This window comes from Pholcus phalangioides, unplaced genomic scaffold (assembly GCF_987345545.1).
Source record: "Pholcus phalangioides strain wild (caught in Gottingen) unplaced genomic scaffold, Ppha-v1.0 ptg000040l_1, whole genome shotgun sequence".
In the NCBI taxonomy this organism is placed as follows: domain Eukaryota; kingdom Metazoa; phylum Arthropoda; class Arachnida; order Araneae; family Pholcidae; genus Pholcus; species Pholcus phalangioides.
The window spans coordinates 3,218,446-3,238,814 of record NW_028301626.1 but is presented as its reverse complement, the minus strand read 5'-3'; the positions used below and the strand labels follow the sequence as shown (position 1 = coordinate 3,238,814).

The 20,369-nt window shown below is 39.0% G+C and overlaps 1 protein-coding gene across 1 annotated transcript in view; it reads left to right on the top strand.

The window, feature by feature from the left end:
• LOC149065274 (serine/threonine-protein kinase NIM1-like) overlaps positions 1-19,970 on the top strand; it is a 37,166-nt gene extending 17,196 nt beyond the window's left edge. Inside the window, exons 2-4 of the mRNA XM_089254163.1 lie at positions 12,336-12,732; positions 18,581-18,849; positions 18,940-19,970. Coding sequence (XP_089110289.1) covers positions 12,417-12,732; positions 18,581-18,849; positions 18,940-19,743 — 1,389 coding nt within the window. The 5' untranslated portion in view covers positions 12,336-12,416 and the 3' untranslated portion in view covers positions 19,744-19,970. The remainder of the gene's footprint in view (positions 1-12,335; positions 12,733-18,580; positions 18,850-18,939) is intronic.
• The last annotated feature ends 399 nt before the right edge of the window (positions 19,971-20,369 follow it).

The window sequence follows — 20,369 nt, the reverse complement described above, 5'->3', positions numbered from 1 at the left end:
TCCCATGTCCAAGAATTTCTTCTCCTTTAACACAAAAAACCAATTCGTTAACCTCACATAATGAAAACGAAGATGACAGTGCACCTTCATATGTCATTGTAGACGAGTTAGATTGTAATACCTTGCCCTTTCAAAAAGTCACTTATAGGAGGAACCAAAAGAATCTAAAACAACGAATACATACAGTATTATTATACAAAAATAAAAAATCCAACTCGAAACAATTTGATACCACCGGTCCAATTATAATAAAGAAATTTGAAAACAATATCCATGCCATCAGACATATAAAAAATGGCACGGCAATTGACTGCTATACCATTCAGGATTGTCTCAAAATAAGAAAATTTATTCTCAACAATCACTTATTGAGACAAACAATATATGTCATTTGTCCGGAGAAGAATATTTCTGGTCACCCACAACATTGGACTCATGATAAAAAGATTTTCCAGGAAAAGAATCCTCGACTCATCTCACAACCTAAGAATTTCACTACATACCTTCAGAATAACCCAAACCCTGTGAATAATCACCCGCCAATTTTCAGGTTTGGATCTGGTAGTGTATTGTATAATCGCCAACAAAATGCAAGTTTGGCCAAGCAGCGAACAGGATGGAATCGCACTACAAATTTTCGCAATATGGACATAAACAGAACTCGACTAACTTTCAACATCCTTGATCATGGTGACATCAATAGAGTCGTACATGATTTGGAAGAACAACTGACATACAGTAACCTGCATGAATACATTATTAAAACAGATGCAAATGGAAATCAACTCGTACTGACTTGCACAGATCCATTAGCAGCGAAAATTATAAGTTCGGAGGTGACCAATAACTTCAAACTTAAACTTCACTTAGAAATAACCAGCGACATAAGATATAAATTTTAGAAAAAAGAAGGGCACGCATCATCGAAATCAGTGTGTCTAAAAACGCAATTTCACTGAATTCAAATTAATCCTGAATAAAAAACAATTTCAAGCTAAAATTTATCTACTGCACACTAAAACTATGTCTCAGCAAAGTCTTAAGGGGCCCATCAAACTTTTACAGTATAACGCTGACCGTGCACTGGACACAACCGAATCGTTCGTAACAATGGCCGGAAAAGAAGGAATTGATTTCATAATGCTGCAAGAGCCGTGCACCAAAAACGGACAACTGCACGGTCTTCCACCGCACTGGAATAGATGGTCATCCACCAACAATAAAGCTGCAATAGTATGTACAAATTCCAACATTCATCCAGCCACAGTATGCAATACAACTTCCACCACAGCTGTTAGAGTATGTCTGAATAACAGTGATCTCATTATCATCTCGGCATACTCTTCTCCGTACGAAAACTTATCTTCTACAATTGATGAAATTGAAAGAACAATAAAGAGCAACAAAAATATACCTATATTGATTGGATCGGATCTGAATGGTCATCACTCGTTATGGGGCTACAGAGATGAAGATTCCAGAGGAAGAACAATTTTACAATTTCTACAAAAGAATCATCTCATACTACTCAATCAAGATCTACAAACTCCAACGTATGTGCACGGAAAGTCTAAAGGATGGCCTGATCTTTCCTTCTGCAATTCTCCAACGCTTTCGGCTTCTACTTCGTGGGAAATAAGCGACAAAGACACCTTGGGCCAACACAAGTACATTCGAATCAGCATTTCTGAGAGCATTTGTGTTTCATCTTATCCTCGATATCACGTAACAGAGAGAAAATTAAGGTTGCTTTGCAAAAAGCTGCAAGAACCTCTGAACAATTTATTGAACGAGCTGAAACACCAAGATACATATAATAATCAAGGATCACTAACCTTAGTAGAGAAAATTTTGGATCTTTTAACGACTGCATGCAGTAATACTTTCACTTTAAAAGTTCCCACAACTATTTCCAAATTATCATGGTGGAATGAACATTTGACTAAAGAAAAGCGGAAACTTCGTGCAATGGAAAGAAAAATAAATTACGTAAAAGAAGATGACAGACCAGGATATATACTAGAATTTAAGAAAAAGCGTGCTATTTTCAAGAAACTAATTAGAAGCACTAAGAAAAAACAATGGTATGAATATTGCAGCCGAATGAAAGAACCTTACGGGAATTGCTTTAAAACAACGAAGAACAACAAATATTTCCCGCCGCAGCTCCTTCTTCATTTGCAAGAAAACCAAAAAATAGATATTGTGCAAGCAGCTGGACGTCAATTAAATCTTATTTATCCAGATCCGATCCGGAACACCGATCTCCAATCTCGTGACATTCCACTGCACACAAGAGATAAGACTATCACACACATGGAGATAACAAGAATCATTAACAAGTTAAACAATAGAAAGGCACCAGGTGTGGATGGAATTTGTAACAGAACTATCAAAAAACTTCATTGTCAGTTCCCTTCTCTATTCTATATCTTGTTCAATAAATGCCTGGACATTGGAACCTTTCCGGAACATTTCAAAAATGGCATGCTATTATTATTTCTGAAACAAGGGAGGAAGCCCGAAGACCTTGACTCTTACAGACCCATAACATTATTATCGAATGCTGGGAAGATATTTGAACGTATACTCATAAATAGAATGGATTATTTCTTAAACAAACAGAATTGGTTCCATCCGCTACAGTTTGGATTTAGAAAAGGGAAATCGACAGAAAAAGCAATAGACAACATGATGCAAGAATTGAAACGACAAAAAGAAAAGAGTAATTTCTCTGCTGTGATCCTTCTCGATATCAAGTCAGCATTCGATAATCTTCGCCATGAGCTCATATATAATAGGCTATCGTCAATTTCAACAATACCTGATAATTTACTTAAAAGCACTTTAAGTATTTTAGAAAAAAGAAGTATATCTATCATGACAGATAGAGGGCCTGCAACAAAGACACAGAAACAGGGATGCCCTCAGGGCTCCTGTAGTGGTCCTTTTTTTTGGAATGTTATTATTAACGACCTTCTCAAACATCAATGGCCAGACGATGTATGCCTACAAGCATATGCTGATGATATCATTCTTATAGTATCAAGCAACACATCAAAATCCATCAATGAAATTGCCACCCGATGTCTAAAAGAAATAGAAGAATGGCTTGAAATTAATCACCTGCAACTTCAAACGAACAAGATTGCATATTTCTGGCCTTATAGAAAGAAAGGACGCCTGAAAATCCAATATGATAACCAACACATCAAAAGAACACGGAACTTTAAATATCTGGGAATCAATTTTGACGAAAAATTTAACTGGATCTACCACATTGACCAACAAGTACTTAAAGCTCATAAAACACTCCAGTCTTTCTATAGGATTGGGGGCAGCAAGTGGGGTATTAACAGGCTATTCAGAAATATCTATTATCGAACCATTATCATCCCCCAATTATCCTATGGATCGAGTATTTGGTTTGCAAACCCCACCTGCAGAATGAAACGCAAGATGCTGACAGCTCAAAGGCAATACTTACTTTTTGTAACAGGTGCATATAATACTACGCCAACTAATGTGTTACAACTTTCCACTGGAAATTTACCTTTGGACCTTCAAATAGAAGTTATATCGAAAAGAAGCCGACTCCTTCTATTAAGACACAATGTCATATGTAACGATTTCAGTCTACTAGCATCTGCATACGAAGAAAAAATAACCTCATGGCCTCATCATCCAGCCATAGATCTTCAAGATAATCAGCTCATCACTGAAGAAAAAGACATTCCAACTGCCATCAAAATATATACGGATGGCTCGAAAACTTCTAATGGAGTTGCTTCGGCTTTTGTCGTCTTTCGCAACAACGTCATCATACACGAATGGTCACAAAGGCTCCAAGACTTCAACTCTGTTTTCCAGGCAGAATTGTATGCTATTCATCAGGCAATTCTCCATATACTACATGAGAACGAACCTATTCAGATTATATCCGACAGTCTTTCCAGTATTCTCGCGCTTAGAAATAATTTTTCCCCCACCCGACTTGTACGACAAATCAGAGCAAATCTAATTGACAAGCCCAACACTTTCATCTCATGGACCAGGGCCCATGTGGGTAATCAAGGGAATGAATTAGCAGACGCACTTGCTAAAACAGCTACTTCATCAGAAAATATGAACTCTGATGTTTTTCCTCCCTGGTCTCATGCCAAACACAAGATACTTTGTGTAGCGAAAGAAACTTGGCAGTCCAGATGGATTGATGGTGAACAACGGGGCAGAAAGGTCTTCCAAATCATAAATAAGACCAAAATCTTCAACCAACCATGGATTAGAGAAAGGACAATCCTATATAGTGAGCATGGCCCTGTTCCGTATTACTTAAGGAGATTTAAAATATCTAAAAATAAATTATGTGCTTGTGGGGAAATCGGAACATTTCCTCACTATATTTGGTCATGTCCAAGCACTGCATCCTACCATCAGCCCCCGATTAATCTAAAACATTTCCACGTCTGGAAACGTCAAGTAATAAAAACTAAAAACTGGGCTGACATCATTAAACTTATCAACTTTCTAGAGGAAAATCTGTCGTTACTGCACAGCAAAAATGAAGAAGATCTCTTTGAATCTGATGAGAGTGGTGAAGACATCCCTGTCTTCACCATGGTGACTAGATCGATGGCCAGATCAGCATCGACACCCCAAATCTAATGACTACGCTGAAATTGTAAAAATGTGTTCACATTTTTTTCCTTCTCTCGGACTGTGACGTGCATTGTGCTTACCACAGATGTTTAATTTTCACTGTTTTTTGTTTCCCATAGTGATTTAACTAATTTTTATTTTCTACTCCTCATATACATATGTACTTGAAAGGACTGTGACGTGCATTGTGCTTACCACAGATGTTTAATTTTTACTGTTTTTTGTGTTTCCCATAGTGATTTAACTGATGTTTATTTTCTATTCCTCATATACATATGTACTTGAACGGACTGTGACGTGCATTGTGCTTACCACAGATGCTTAAGATTTGAATATTTCTTGTGCTTACCATATTTGCATTTTCGTGTTCTTCATATTTGCATTTTCGTGTTCTTCATATTTGCATTTTCGTGTTCTTCATATTTACATTTCCGTGTTCTTCATATTTGCATTTCTGTTGTTCCCCGTTTTTTTTTCTCTCGGACTGTGACCTGCATTGTGCTTACCACAGATGTTTATTTTTCATTGTTCTGTGTTTTCCAGTGTTATATAACTGATATATAGTATATATAACTGATGTTTTCCCCCACCCTTTTCATACATACTGAACTGTGACGTGCATTGTGCTTCCACAAATGTTTAATTTTCACATTATTTTGTAAATTACTATATATATTTTACGTCCCCCCCCCCCATGTACTTTGAAAAAGTGTTCTCATGTTTGATCGGGTAGGGTGGATGGATTTGATGGGCTGGGGAAGGTGTTGCTACTTTTCCAACAGATACCCTTTACGTTAGAGGTTCCGTAAGGAATATTAACGTGGGTATCTGTCTGGTAGTTCAAGTTCAAGCTACATGTGTTGCCACTCACGGCAGTGCTCCCAGGAGCCATCTTTCAACAAGACAATGTTAGGCCACACGCAGCAAGGATGTCACAAGACTGCCTCCGCCACATTACCACCCTTCCCTGGCCTGCTCTATCCCCAGATTTGTCACCAATCGAGCATATCTGGGATCATTTGGGACGGCAAGTTGGACACCCTACGAGGTTGGTCGAACTAGAGGCGCATTTACAGCAACTGTGGAACGAGATGTCATCATACGGAACTTGTATGCCTCAATGCCCGCTCTTATCGCATCGTGCATTCGCACAAGAGGGGGTCCAACAGATTACTAAAACTTCTGTTCTTCTGTACTTTTTTCTGCAATAAATGATCCTTTTTCTTGGATTTTCTAATCACTTACTTATATCAACGTAGTACTTACATGTGTAAAATTTCGTTTCATTTTGACGACTTCTTCTGGGTGCGCAAATTTTTATGGCAATGAGTGTATATTTTTTTTCCCGTCGAATTCTTTTTGCTCATTTTGAAGCTAAGGTTTGTCCAAACCAATTTTTTTCCTGTAGGCTATTGTTTTCAGACTGCCAGATTATATAGAAGGCTAGAAGGTGTGATCACATTAAGCAACGTGGACTGTAAAACGATTTATCATGTTTACCAAAGACGAGATGGCAGGGTATCATAATCGCCGGAAAAAGTGATGCCTGTTTCAGTACATTACGTATTGAATCTACCTACGATGTTTGGTACTATGCGTAATCGCCAGTAAAAGTGATTAATTTAGGAAAATTTATCAAATTCGCCAAGATTCTCGATTATGTATAATAACCAGTTATTGTGTACAATAACCGAATTTATCTCACTGTAATGTGCACATTTCTCCTATACTTTCACATATTACTCATCATTCTGTGTTTTTGATTTTTAAAAATACATAAAACATTTTGAAATCGGATGATTCTTTCTGAACCCCCCCCCCCCCCTGCACAAATATTAACATGTTACATGTATAGAAAGTAGCTGTTTAGCTGATTTGAGGCATTTTTTAATTCTGACATATTTTACTTACGTTGCGAAAAATTTAAATGAATTTCTTATATGAGCGTTTTCATTTTTGAGAATCTCTCACGACCCTTTCCCCCAGCTCATAATTGTGACCCTCTGGGGGGGTCACGACCCTTACATTGGTAACCACGGCTCTATACGATTTGCACCATGGATTTGTATTTTTATCGACGTAAAAAATTAGTTCAAAATATCGTTTACAGGTGACGCTTCTCCACTAGAATTTTAATATATATATACAACAGAAATATTACCATTAAAAAACTTTCAGTTATTATTTTCATAGACAGTTGGGATGAAAGAAATGCAATTTAAACATATTTTATTTTCAATAAATGTCACATCCGAAGAATAGGATTGTGTATATTGCCATATGTCTCTTACGAGTTGAATGGTGTCACTATCCCGGATGCAACTAGGGTCACCGATTTGGGAATTCTCATTGACGAGCGGCTTAGGTTTTCTGAACATTGTTCAGTGGTGATGAAAAAAGCGAATAGAATGCTTGGTCTCATTGTCAAAAAAGTCTCTTCGCGTTCTCCTAAAGTCATTCTTCCGCTTTTTCGAGGCTAAGTTCGTCCTGGACTGGAGTATGCTGTAAGGTTTTGGAGACCATACCTACAGAGGGACATAGACTTGGTTGAAAGGGTGCAGAGAAGAGCTACGCGTGTCCTTATTGGCACACGGGGCTTGAGTTATGAAGAGAGACTTCATTTTTTGAATATGTTTACATTGGGTGAACGCAGGGGTCGAGGAGATATGATCGAAGTATTCAAACTTTTCAATGGGATGGATAGGATGGACCATGAACTTTTAGTACACCGGCAATCGACTGCTTCTACAAGGGGACACCAGTATCGATTGGTGAGGGACAATGCAAGGTTATGGTGTCGCAGGGAATTTTTTTCTAATAGGGTTGTTAATAAATGGAATAGCTTACCCCCGGAGGTAGTAAATTGTAACACAATTGACACGTTTAAAAAGAAATACGATAAACATGTTGGGGTAAATCGAGAAGCTATCCATACTTAGAATAAGACAACCGTAGGTATTCTTTATGGGCGTTGTATAAGATTTTATCATGTGTATATATTGTTTATAATTTGTGTTAATTGCATTTTTAATTGGGTTGCTGTATTTTTGAAATATATGACATCCATATTTTTATGGGCATCTTTTTCTCACCCACCTCGTTGGGCATTTCGCCTGTTGTGGCGTTGTATTTGTATTTGTATTTTTATATTGCCATCTATTGTCGGTATTGTTATTTTTTCACTAGAAAAAAAATTTTGATTCGTAATATAAATTCCATCATGATAAACAACTTGTGGTAGACTTTATTCAATTCCTGTAAATTGTTATAAATACTCAATGATTATTATTTCTTTGTTTATTTTATCTAAAAATAATTTTGTTTTATAACTCTCAATTATTTAATATTTAAAGCCGCCATTGCGTTTTTTCTATTGTCTAAACATGTTCACGGGTTGAACTTTGAAAAGTCACCCACTTGGACCCGATTGAAAGTTTTTCAATTTACAACAACAATTTTCAGTACTATTTTAATTTTTGTCGGAGAAATTCGTGCCTTTGAGGAGAGCATAAAACTTTCGTTCAATTTGCAGGAGGAGGATGGGGGGGGGGGCAAACGCAATGTCAGCTTTCAGTGTCGTGTTTTGAGTTTTTTGGGTAGCCAATGGATACCAGTCGATGGTGCAAGGAAGAGGGGGACAAATTGCAATATTTCCACCATCGTTTTTAATAACGGCTAGTATCAGATACATTTGTCACGTCTGTGCTTAATGAAACAATTTTCAAGGGGAAAATCTCATCTTTTTCTGAGGCCCAGCTTTCCGGGAAAAATGTAATGTATTTCCGTGTTGTGTGATTCAAACACATTAAGAGATTTTGCCACAGCTCATCCAATCAAACGAAAACAAATTTCATCGAATCGGCAATACTAAAATTTTAGACACCCGTGGCTCCTTTGGCTTTATATATTACTTATCCGTGCTATAACCTGGAGTACGTGAACACAAGGGGAATATTCAAATTACCTTCGTGTTTCTAAGAGTACGCACGGATCTAAGGGGGCCATTCAAGTATTACGTAAGCGGATTTTCAGCCATTTTTGCCCCCCCCCTCCCTGTCAGCAAAACACTGACCCTCTCCGCCCTGTCAGCAAAATTTCGTCAGCAGCTTAGAATATTTCATATTTTCAAAAAGGGGTGGTTGATGACGCAAGCAACCTTCAAACCCCCCCCCCGTCATCAAAAGTCAGCAAATCCGAAACCCCCTCCCCCACCCCCATGATGCTGACGTAATACTTGAATGACCCCTAACGCAGTCGTGGCTACGCATTATAATTACTAGCAGTGGTACGGAAGGATTTCTTCAAGAGAGTGAGGGGAAAATAATCTTTTTTTTTTCTCCAAGGTCTTTTTTTCAGATTTTTTTTAATTGCAAAAAAGACAGCATAATCTCTGCTCTAATCCCATCCCCCACCCACCTTGTGCAGGGACGTAAGCAAGATCGACCTTTGGAGAGGGCACAAAACGCTTGGCAAAAGCACGGAAATTTTCTTTCCCGGAAATTTTGAGTTACCATCCTTCAAAAGCATTTAAATTAACAGAAAGTGGTTAATACAGCATATGAAGGGTATATATATATAGGTTCTTTCGATATTTAAATTTTTTTATCGAAATATACTTTTTTTTCTGGACATCTTGGGAGGGTCGGGGGGGGGGGTCCCCTGAGAATTCCCCCTCTCCCAGCGTACGTCTCTGACCTTACGTATGCCAGTGATTATGAGCATATTGTTTTAAGTATCAACCTGCAACTGAATCCCCCTTCCCCCAAACAAACACGTACTCCTGTCACGTTTATCGTAACGGCACGGACAAGAGATCGTCCAAGAACTCGACGAGACTGAAAACCAGCTTCCGAACAATCGGCATTCGAGGATAGAATAGCGCAGAAGACGCACGCGCCCACATGTTCACGTAAGAACAGGATAAATTGCGATAAAGTTCTTTGAAATACCAGGCTGACTCATGCGCCATCTCTGACATCTGTGTTACTGTTATAGCCAATCTCTGTTCCCTATCCTGCTATTTTTTAACGATTAGCTGTCACTTGGAGTGCCAAACTACTAGTTTTGTGTTCATGATGGATTGCGATGAGTTTTCGCTCTCTTTTTAGGCACCGTAGACCAGTGTTTCTGAACCAGCGGGCCGCGGCCCAGTAACGGACTCTGACACTAGTCACGCCGGGCCGTGAATGCTTCGCAGTTTCATTTTTTCCATTAATTTCTCGTTACTTGTGTGTATGACCAGACCTTTCACTTGCGCAAAAGAGGTTTAGCAGGCCACGGGCCGAAAGGGTGAGAACCACTGCCATAGACTGTAGCGTCTACCTTCAATGACGTCACCTTACTGCTCATCGGACATGATAAAGTGCTTGTAGAAAACAGCGTCCTTTCTACAAAAAAAACCGATTTACCGCTCCATGTGACGTCTCACAGTTGAAAAAAATAACAGAATAGGGTACAACAATTGGCTATAGCGATAATATAATCGCTCAAAGATGCCGGATGAGTTAGCCTGGGCTTTTGAGAAGCTCTTGATCAGTTTCCAAAACTTTTTTTTCGCCTCCTTCTTCACATTTTTTTTCCTCTCATTGCATCCAATTCAAGTCAACCCAAAGGCTCCTGTGTTATTTCCCTAGTTTCTACCACCCCTTGGACCATTTCATCGCCCCAGGGGAGCGATATTCGTCCCTTTAGGAAACACTGCTCTAGACCAAGGCAATACGCTTATACGGAAATACTGTTGAATTCTACTACTATTACTGCTTAACTTTACAAGCAGGTCGTAACATGCAACCCAACATTCCTCTGCGTAATTTCTAATGAATTGGTACATGCCGCAATGTGTGTTCTGATACTGTATATACACAGGATGCACAGCAAGCAGGAAGTATAGAATCAACGGTTCACCAGTAAAATGCCAAAGGGCATACTTCCAATTAGGAAAAGTTTCCAAATGACGTGTAGGCCTCAGATACGTCATTCATGTTAAAAGAGGCTCTGTACAGGACCGTCATTTCAACTTTTTCTGGGGGGGGGGGGCAAAGAACATATACTCAATGTATGTGCGCGTATATATATATATGTATATATATTTGTACATAAATACACCATTTCTAGTGTAATTTCCAAAGCCTCAAATGACGGGCCTGGCTGTGTAGTTATGAAAGCCCCGTTTACATGTGTAAGATTGGAGGTCGCTTTGGTGATTGTTACCTGCATGACAACTTTTGGACGAAGATCCGTCAAAAGAGTCACATCTTTGTTGCGGAATAATGGTGGGTGACTACGACCTCCTCTCCCATAATCCTTTGTGCCGCGAAAACCACTGTGAGCTCCTTCGTCAGCCATCTTGAACCAACCACTTCCGTTCAACCCACGTAACCAGTGACGACTTCCGGAAAGAAAAGGGGGAATACCGGAATAAACTAAAAAATCGCCATGTGAAGGGGTTGTAGCGAAAATCCCTGTTACGGGTAAATCCCGGGATATTTTATTGCATATGAAAACGGGGCTTAAAATAGAAAGGGTAACTTTACATGCGAACAACCTGTGCTCAAAAAAACCCGATTAGGAAGTTATTTTTAATGTGCCGGTCTCTTCTGTGATGTCAACTAAGAAAATTTCATTTTTCCAAGTGCAATATCTACTAAGATATTCGTATTCGAAAACAGAATAAAATCGGGTAAAAACAGCATTAAAAATGCGGTTAAAACCATTTTTTCGCTGCATTTAATGTTGTTTTTACCCAACTTTACTCCGTTTTAGAATACGAATACCTTAGTAGATATTGCGCTTGGAAAAGTGAATTTTTTAGTTAACATAAGGAGAGACAGGCCAACAACTTTCTAATTGGATTTCTGAGCACTGGGTGTCCGTATAAAAAGTTAACATTTTTATTTTAATAACACAGAGGACTTTTAACATGAATGGCGTATCTGAGTTGTACACGTCATTTGGAAACTTTTCCTAATTGGAAGTACGTCTCTAGGATCAACGGTGCGCCAGTAAAACACCATGAGCACTGTTACCTATGCACCCTGTATATGGCCCTAATGTATTTATGTTGTCAGAATTGTGCTTCTTTCGTGTTATGCTGGTGCTGCCATCCATATTTTGAAGTATACAGCGGTAAATGCTTGAATTTCATGTTATCATAGTATCGTGTTATATATGTCTCTCTGCTCTCTGCGGTGAGACTTTTTTTAAATGGTAGTTTTTTAAACCGGCTCGCATTCACGTCTCGAAGTTGGAAAAACCCAGGAAACAAACTTCAGCCGACCGTCGCTATGCCGCAACGGGGTTCGAACCTGGGTTCTCACAACGAGAGTCCATCCCGATGCCCACACGACCGCACGACTACAAAACGGGTGAATAATGGTGATTCCAAAAACTTTGATCCAAGATTTTTCGCAGTGAATACCATCTCGTGACCGATAGTTTGTTTTTATGATCGAAAATCTTTGTCCGAGAGAGTGAAACACTCTGTAATCGAGAGTCACGCCATAGAATCGTGGAAAACCAGATCATCTATGGATTACAACGAATATCCTCTATTGACTGGAAGTACTTGAGCTGTGATTACTTCCGTTCGATTCGCGTGTGGGTGGTCTACAACTGCGAATGATTGTGTGTAAAAATCGCCATTTTTATTAAAAATTATTCTATCTTTTTATTTTCAGTTGTTTACTCCATAATCGATCACTGAACTTGATCGGTACGTTAGTAGAGTCGACATCGATAGATTTATTCATGACTTCAACATGCCATCAGCAAAGGTTGCTCCAGCTGAGAACGTCCGCAAGAAAACCAGCGGCAAACCAGCTTCGGATTTCAGCGATACCGGATGGTTGGAAACCAATGGCAGGATAGAAGAGTTGTACGATGGCAAGGCTAAAGAAACCACATCCAGCAATGAAGTAACCCCTTACCAGAAAGTCGTCAACAGGCTGAACAGTGACGAAGAATGGCACAGGGAGATCAACCTGGAGAGAAGGATAGGTTTCTATAAGATAAGAGGTGAGATCGGGACCGGCAACTTCTCTCAAGTCAAACTGGGAGTGCATCATCTGACCAGAGGTAAGTCATTCAAAAAGCGAAACTAATTTCCAAAAAAACAAATAATTCATAACAGTTTATAGAATTCTTTAGAATATGAAGGCCGTAAAGAGCGTGGCATTGTTTCAGATCTTTCGTCTATGTCTATGGGGCAGCCATTAAGCTTTTACTGGTCATCCAAAAACGAAACTAATTTCCAATTGACGATAAACATTTCATGGTAGTTCATATAATTTTTTGGGATGCAAAGCCGTGGACCGTAAGGGACGTGTCATTGCTCCAGATGTTCCGTCTACATCTTATGGTAGGAAATGCTCAGTAGCAGAGACGCCGACACATCAACAAAACATGAGTCGTCCCTTTTATACGGGACTCAAGCTCGTACGCAGAAGGGGGAAGTGTGTGTTGCATTGTAAAGTATATTCATCAGATACGAAGCCGTGACCCGTAAAGGACATTGTATTGTTTCAGTTGTTTCGTCTACATCTTTGGTTGCAAATCTTCAGTAGAAACCAAGTGGTCTGGACTACGGCTCTGCAGCCATTTAGCTTTTACTGGTGATACCGGCCTTGAAAGCCTGCATTCTTTTATTACCCATCCGGAAGCCATATTAGCCGACCGATACGAGGCTTGGCTGAAGGTATAGAGAGGGTTCAAGAGTACGGTGAATACTAAATATAAAAACCATGGTTGATGGAATTGATTTACTAGAGATGTTGTTAGCGTTGGTTTCACATCGGAGTGGAGATTGAATGGAACATTGGCACGTCACGCAGTTCATTATCATTTTGGCACAGGTACAAGAAGCCACCAAAGTGATTGTTCGCCTTGCTTCCATTCATCGGAAACGTCACCAAGGTCTAATCGTAATTTGTATTCTGCACGGAGGGAAAAAAATGGCATTTGTGTGGGTACGACTTACATAATGTAATGTCAAGGGGAAAATGAAAGATTGTTACACGTTCCTAAAAATGGTGAATGTTGATGCAGAAAATATACGCCATTAAAATCGCGTATCAATCGATTTAAATGAGAAAAAAAATCACTTTAGAAGGTTCCCTTCATTCCATATCATATGATATAGTAAAACGGTGATCCGATCATATAATTGTTTTCAAATGTCTTTCTAGAATTGTGACCAACCAACAATGTCTTTTAGAAACAGTTCTATAATCGAGAATATCTTTCCCTAGAAGTTTTAAAACCAACACAAACTCATTCCCGAACGTTTTCATACCCAAAATATCTTTATCAAATGGTTTTACAAATAACACCTTTCAAACGGCTTCATAAGAATATTTTTTCGAATGTTTTTTAGCCAGCAATGTCTGTTTCTGTTTCAAACGGTTTCATTGCTAACAACGTCTTTTTCAAAAAATTTCATAGCTAACAACGTCTTTTCAAACGATTTCATAGCTAACAACGTCTTTTTCAAACGATTTCATAGCTAACAACGTCTTTTTCAAACGATTTCATAGCTAACAACGTCTTTTTCAAACGATTTCATAGCTAACAACGTCTTTTTCAAAAAATTTCATAGCTAACAACGTCTTTTCAAACGATTTCATAGCTAACAACGTCTGTTTCAAACGGTTTCATAGCTAACAACGTCTTTTTCAAACGATTTCATAGCTAACAACGTCTGTTTCAAACGGTTTCATTGCTAACAACGTCTTTTTCAAATTATTTCATAGCTAACAACGTCTGTTTCAAACGGTTTCATAGCTAACAACGTCTTTTTCAAACGATTTCATAGCTAACAACGTCTTTTTCAAACGATTTCATAGCTAACAACGTCTGTTTCAAACGATTTCATAGCTAACAACGTCTTTTTCAAACGATTTCATAGCTAACAACGTCTGTTTCAAACGATTTCATAGTTAACAACGTCTTTTTCAAACGATTTCATAGCTAACAACGTCTTTTTCAAACGATTTCATAGCTAACAACGTCTGTTTCAAACGGTTTCATTGCTAACAACGTCTTTTTCAAAAAATTTCATAGCTAACAACGTCTTTTTCAAAAAATTTCATAGCTAACAACGTCTTTTCAAACGATTTCATAGCTAACAACGTCTTTTTCAAACGATTTCATAGCTAACAACGTCTGTTTCAAACGATTTCATAGCTAACAACGTCTTTTTCAAACGATTTCATAGCTAACAACGTCTTTTTCAAACGATTTCATAGCTAACAACGTCTTTTTCAAATTATTTCATAGCTAACAACGTCTGTTTCAAACGGTTTCATAGCTAACAACGTCTTTTTCAAACGATTTCATAGCTAACAACGTCTTTTTCAAACGGTTTCATAGCTAACAACGTCTTTCGAACACAATGTCTATAGCCGCAATGTCTTTTGAAACGATATCATAACCAACAGCGTCTTTTGAAACGGTTTCGTAACCAACAATGCCTTTTCAAACGGTTTCTTTCTTTCTTTCTCTATTTTTTTTATTCTGTTTCATATGTCTTTTTTCATACGCTTTCATAGCTAACATTGTCTTTCGAAACTGTTTTGTCAACAATGTGTTGTGGTCGGCTGAAGTTGGTTTTCTATGATTCAAAACTTCGAGGAGCGAATACGAGCTGATCGCCCCGATAAAAAGTATCGCCACGGCGAGTTACAGGCCTTCAACGGTACAAATGTTCAATCATTGCACTTCACTCACAATTTGAAATGTAGATGGCAGCACTAAAAATTCGCACGCAACATCAAATACGCACTCAGACAGTTTGGTACGCTCGCACACACACTTCCGGCACAACGCAATCAGCAGTAAATTGTCCGTGGCGACAGACCGGATATGTACTCGTTTAAGAAAGAAAGAAGAAAGCCTATGATGTGTCTTCTGAAACGGTTTCATGATCGACAATGTCTTTTCGAAACGATTTCATGGCCAACATTATCTTTTCGAAACGATTTCATGGCCAACGTTATCTTTTCCAAACAGGTTCATAGTCAGCATGTCTTTTCGGTAAACGGTTTCATAGCCAATAATGTATTTTTCATTCGATTTTAAACGATCTCATGACCGATAATGTCTTTTTCAAAAACGGTTTATAGCCAATATATTTTTTTTTCATACGGTTTCAAACGTATCTCATTATCTCATAGCCGATAATGTATTTTTCAAACGTTTTCATAGCCAACAATGTCTTTAGCACACGGTTTCATATCCAATAATATATTTTTCAGACGGTTTCATGGCCAACGATGTCTTTTGAAATGGTTATACAACCAAAAGTTACTTTCTTAAATGGTTTTACGTAGACCGACAATGGGTTTCCAAAAAAACATTTTTTCCATATATATACCAAACAATAATGTTTATTTCTAAGTGCAGTAATCACCACCTATAAAAATCATAAATAATGTTATCATTCGGGTATTGTTATCAATCATTTTCGCAAAGTATGGAGAGGACCAATATAATATCATGGGAAAAAATTCGTTTATTGGGACTTTGGTTTATGTTATCAAGCATTTTCCGTCGAAAGTTTTTTTTCCCTTTCGATATTTCAAAGCTCGTTTTTGAATCAAATTCCCTTTTTCTTATAAGTTACCGTTATCAACCTGCAAGACTATGTAGGAGGTCAGAAGGTGGCCCCCCTTATATACTCTATAAAACAAGAAAAATTTTAAAGTCACCTAAAAAATTGCCTCTTCAATTTTCGGTAAAGTTAATTTTAGTGGAATGAGATGTACGAATGGGGAACATTAATTAACGCAATTAAAACTGTTTTGAATCAGCGGTTGTAGCTCGAACTGAAATTATTCAATTTCCCAACTGTCAAATGTATAAAAAGGCCTCTCGTAGAATTAGTAACGCAGTTTTCTTTAAATATTTTGGTTTCTGTAACGAACTGAAAGTTTACTGCCCAAAAGCATATCCCATAGAGGAAAAGAACTTGAAAATACAAATGTATCTATAAACTTAGCGCTAAAATGGAAGTATAGTCCTTAAGACAAACTTGTCCAATTTTCGCTTAGCACGAGTTAAATATTTTTAACGTTGGAAGTAATCAATTTACTTACAAAATTCATTTAGAGCGAAATATTTTCTGTATTTTGTCTTATTTTTCTTTATTGATGTGGTAATACAATACAGCCAAAACAACCTACTGATTTGTCGCTTCCGGATTTGTGTGAAGGCAGATGGCAACACTTCTTGAACACATGATAAATCAATTTTTATCAGCAAAAATTATAAATCAATCTACTGTCATGCATTCTTGAGGAGGAAAAGAACAGTGGAAGGAGAGAACTTCGAGAAACCTTGAGGATAAGACTAGCGAGCAACCGGTCTACTACTTCGTAAAATTTTGCCTTTACCTTGAAGAGGAGGGAGAAGAAATTGGTATAGTCACTAGGGCGAATGAACAGATAGATATTCTAGAGCAGCGGTTCTCAACTGGTGCTCCGCGGAGCCCTTAGGGCTTCATGTGAGCTCCCAGGGGTTCCGCGGCCGCTCGAAGAAAATTTAAAAAAAAACAATAAATTTGAAAAAAAATATATTATTTTTGAATAATAAAAATAAGTCAGAAACGTTGATGAATAAATAAAAAATGGGCCTCCGCCATAGAAATTACATAGAGGAAAGGGCTCCGTGGATCAAAAAAGGTTTAGAACCGCTGTTCTAGGGCATAGTTTCCCAACCTTTTTTGTCCCATCGCCCCCCAACGTAATCTAACCCATAGGATCCAAGGATAGGCCGCTGTGGTGGTCGAGTGCTTATAGTGACGGACTCGCGATGCGAGGATCCGGGTTCGAACCCCACAGTGGTAGTCGGCTGAAGTTGGTTTTCTGTGGTTCCCAACTTCAAGGCGCAAATGCGAGCCGATCTCCCCGTTAAAAAGTCTCGCCACAGAGAGCAACAGTCCTACAACGATAAATAATTCAATCATAACACTTTACTCATAGTTAGAAAAACTGGTGGCAGATGGCAGCACTACACATAACAAGCATTACAGAGAAACAAAAAACTTCACGTCAGGTTTCACTACACGTACACACACATTCCCGCATGTACCGATTCGTTGGGGGTTCCGCGGGCGGAGTGCATGTGTGGTGTAGCAGTAGTAGGTAGGGCCTCCAAAAAATGGCTCGGGGATCCATGATGTTCTTAAGTCAGCCACCTCGTTGGGCAATTTGCCTGTTGTGGCATTGTATTTGTAAACAATGTTATACACGTAGCTTCTACAGCCCCCTGGAACTTTCCATCGCCCCCAAGGGGCGTTAACACCCACGTTGGGAATCACTGTTCTAGGGGATGGCCTTGGCAGGTACAGCCCTGTGAAATATTGAAGTTGAACAGATGTGTGTGTTCTGAACACTCTTAACATCCTCTATGTTTTTTTATCTCAACCGTCTTTCAGTAGAAGCTGGGGTGGCAAGGGAAAAAAAAATATCTCATTGAAAATTCAAAATAAATATGAAAAATAATGTCTTTAAAATACGTCATTTGGCACCAACAACTTAATAATACAGCTTCGTAAGCAGGCATTCAGATGCATTTACCAAATGCTTCTAAGAAACCCTCAAGCTGTGCCTACGTCTTACTGGGAAGGGGTCGAGTAAATAGGCGAATACGAACATTCGTCATGTATTATTCATACAAAAGAATTATCTCGTATTTTTGCCAAGGATATTTATACTAGGACCACGAATCATAATGCATGCGCGTACTTGGTAGTCAGCCAGAATAGTTCTAGCTGTATGTATACATCCTATGAACATTTTTATGTTGTAAAAAGACGTACTTACACACATGCACTGTGTATCTATGTTCTATAAATATTGTTTTTCTCTTGTGTTTTTCCATGCAAGTCTGTTATATTTTACCATATTTGGTTCCGTGCCTTTTGCAGAACGAGTTGCCATTAAGATATTAGACAAGTCGAAATTAGATAAGAAGACGCAGAAAATGCTCACGAGAGAGATATCGTCGATGGAGTCACTCCATCATCCCCATATAATAAGACTCTTCGAAGTCATCGAGACTCTGTCTAAAGTTTACCTAGTCATGGAGTTTGCCAAGGGTGGAGAACTCTTCCATAAGATATCCAATGACGGCAGGTTCGATGAAGTCGAGGCAAAGCCACTCTTCGCACAAGTTGTGGACGCCGTAGATCATATGGTAATTTTCTAAATTACTTTGACATATACTGAAATTAGCACCGATGCCATAGGAAACTAGTAACACTCAATTGCTTTCTATCAATTTCAGCACAGGCACAACATAATCCACCGAGACCTGAAAGCCGAAAACGTATTCTTCTCTGGCCCCAACACTGTCAAAGTCGGAGACTTCGGATTCAGCATCCAAGTCCGTAACCGCGGCGAGGCTCTCCGGACATTCTGCGGATCTCCGCCTTACGCCGCCCCCGAATTGTTCCACGACGACAGTTATCTCGGCCCATCCGTGGATATATGGGCCCTGGGGGTCCTCCTGTACTTCATGATGACCGCATCGATGCCTTTCAAGTCCCAGACCGTTTCTGGTCTCAAAAAGATGATCGTCGACGGACACTTCTCCATTCCAACTTATTTGTCCAGTGACAGCCAGTGGCTTATATACGGGATGCTACGGAGGAAGCCGACTTCCAGACTCAGTTTAGAACAAATCAAGGCTTGCCGTTGGTTATCCGGTCAAAAGTTCCATTCGGGACTCCCGAAGTACACCATAAAACCTCCCGAGTCCATCCCGCCATCGAAAGAGGAGACGGTAGTGACCAGTAGGTTGAAGGAACTCGGCGTCACCGATTCCATGATCCATTATTCGTGGGAAAGGGGCGTCAGGAGCAGCATCACGGGGACTTACAGGATCCTCCTGCACAAGTTGGTCGATCCTGAACAGGATGGCGACGGCGCTTCTGTTTCGAGCGAAAGCGCGTTGTCACTGTCATCGTCTTCATCAGAGAAAGCCACCACAGTCGATCCTCAGACATCGCTCGAATGCCAGCAACAGAAGAAAAAGATTCCCGGGAACACAAAACGCAAGATGTTTTCTCGAACGTGCCAAATCATATGAAATGGGAACGAAGCATCTGCATTCGTAAAATTCACTGGAAATGGTGAACATTTTCAATTTCACGGCCCAAATGATTCAACACACACACTACAACGATACACGTATTTTACCTCCACACAAGATTTCCCTCCCACACCCTTCCTTTTATCGTGTCCGTCTTGACTGTCAAAATTGTTAATTTGTCAAAGTATCTAATAATAACGAAATATAAAGAGCTTATAATACGAGTCAAGAGTCTTCATTTCACACTTTAACAAACCGGATAAAATTTACATTGAATTAGGCCAGAATTACAATATAAAAATTTGATAAAAGATCTTTTATAAAACGTGAAGGAAAAAAACCAGTCAATAAGCCTATTACATTCGCTCAAATACAACCTATACGCTTATATCATTCATCATTTCTTCCAGCATTTATTAATAATAACCAGGTCACCGACTGAATTGGCAGCCATCAATGATACACATGACACGAAAATTTCAGTCATCTGCCATTTCCACTTCAAAATATGGAAAACAGATGACAGCACCACTGGAACACGAAAGATACATAATACCATACATGTTCCGGCATGCACCAATTCCCCCAGAGGAATGTTTACTAGGTGTATGTGCGGTTATAAG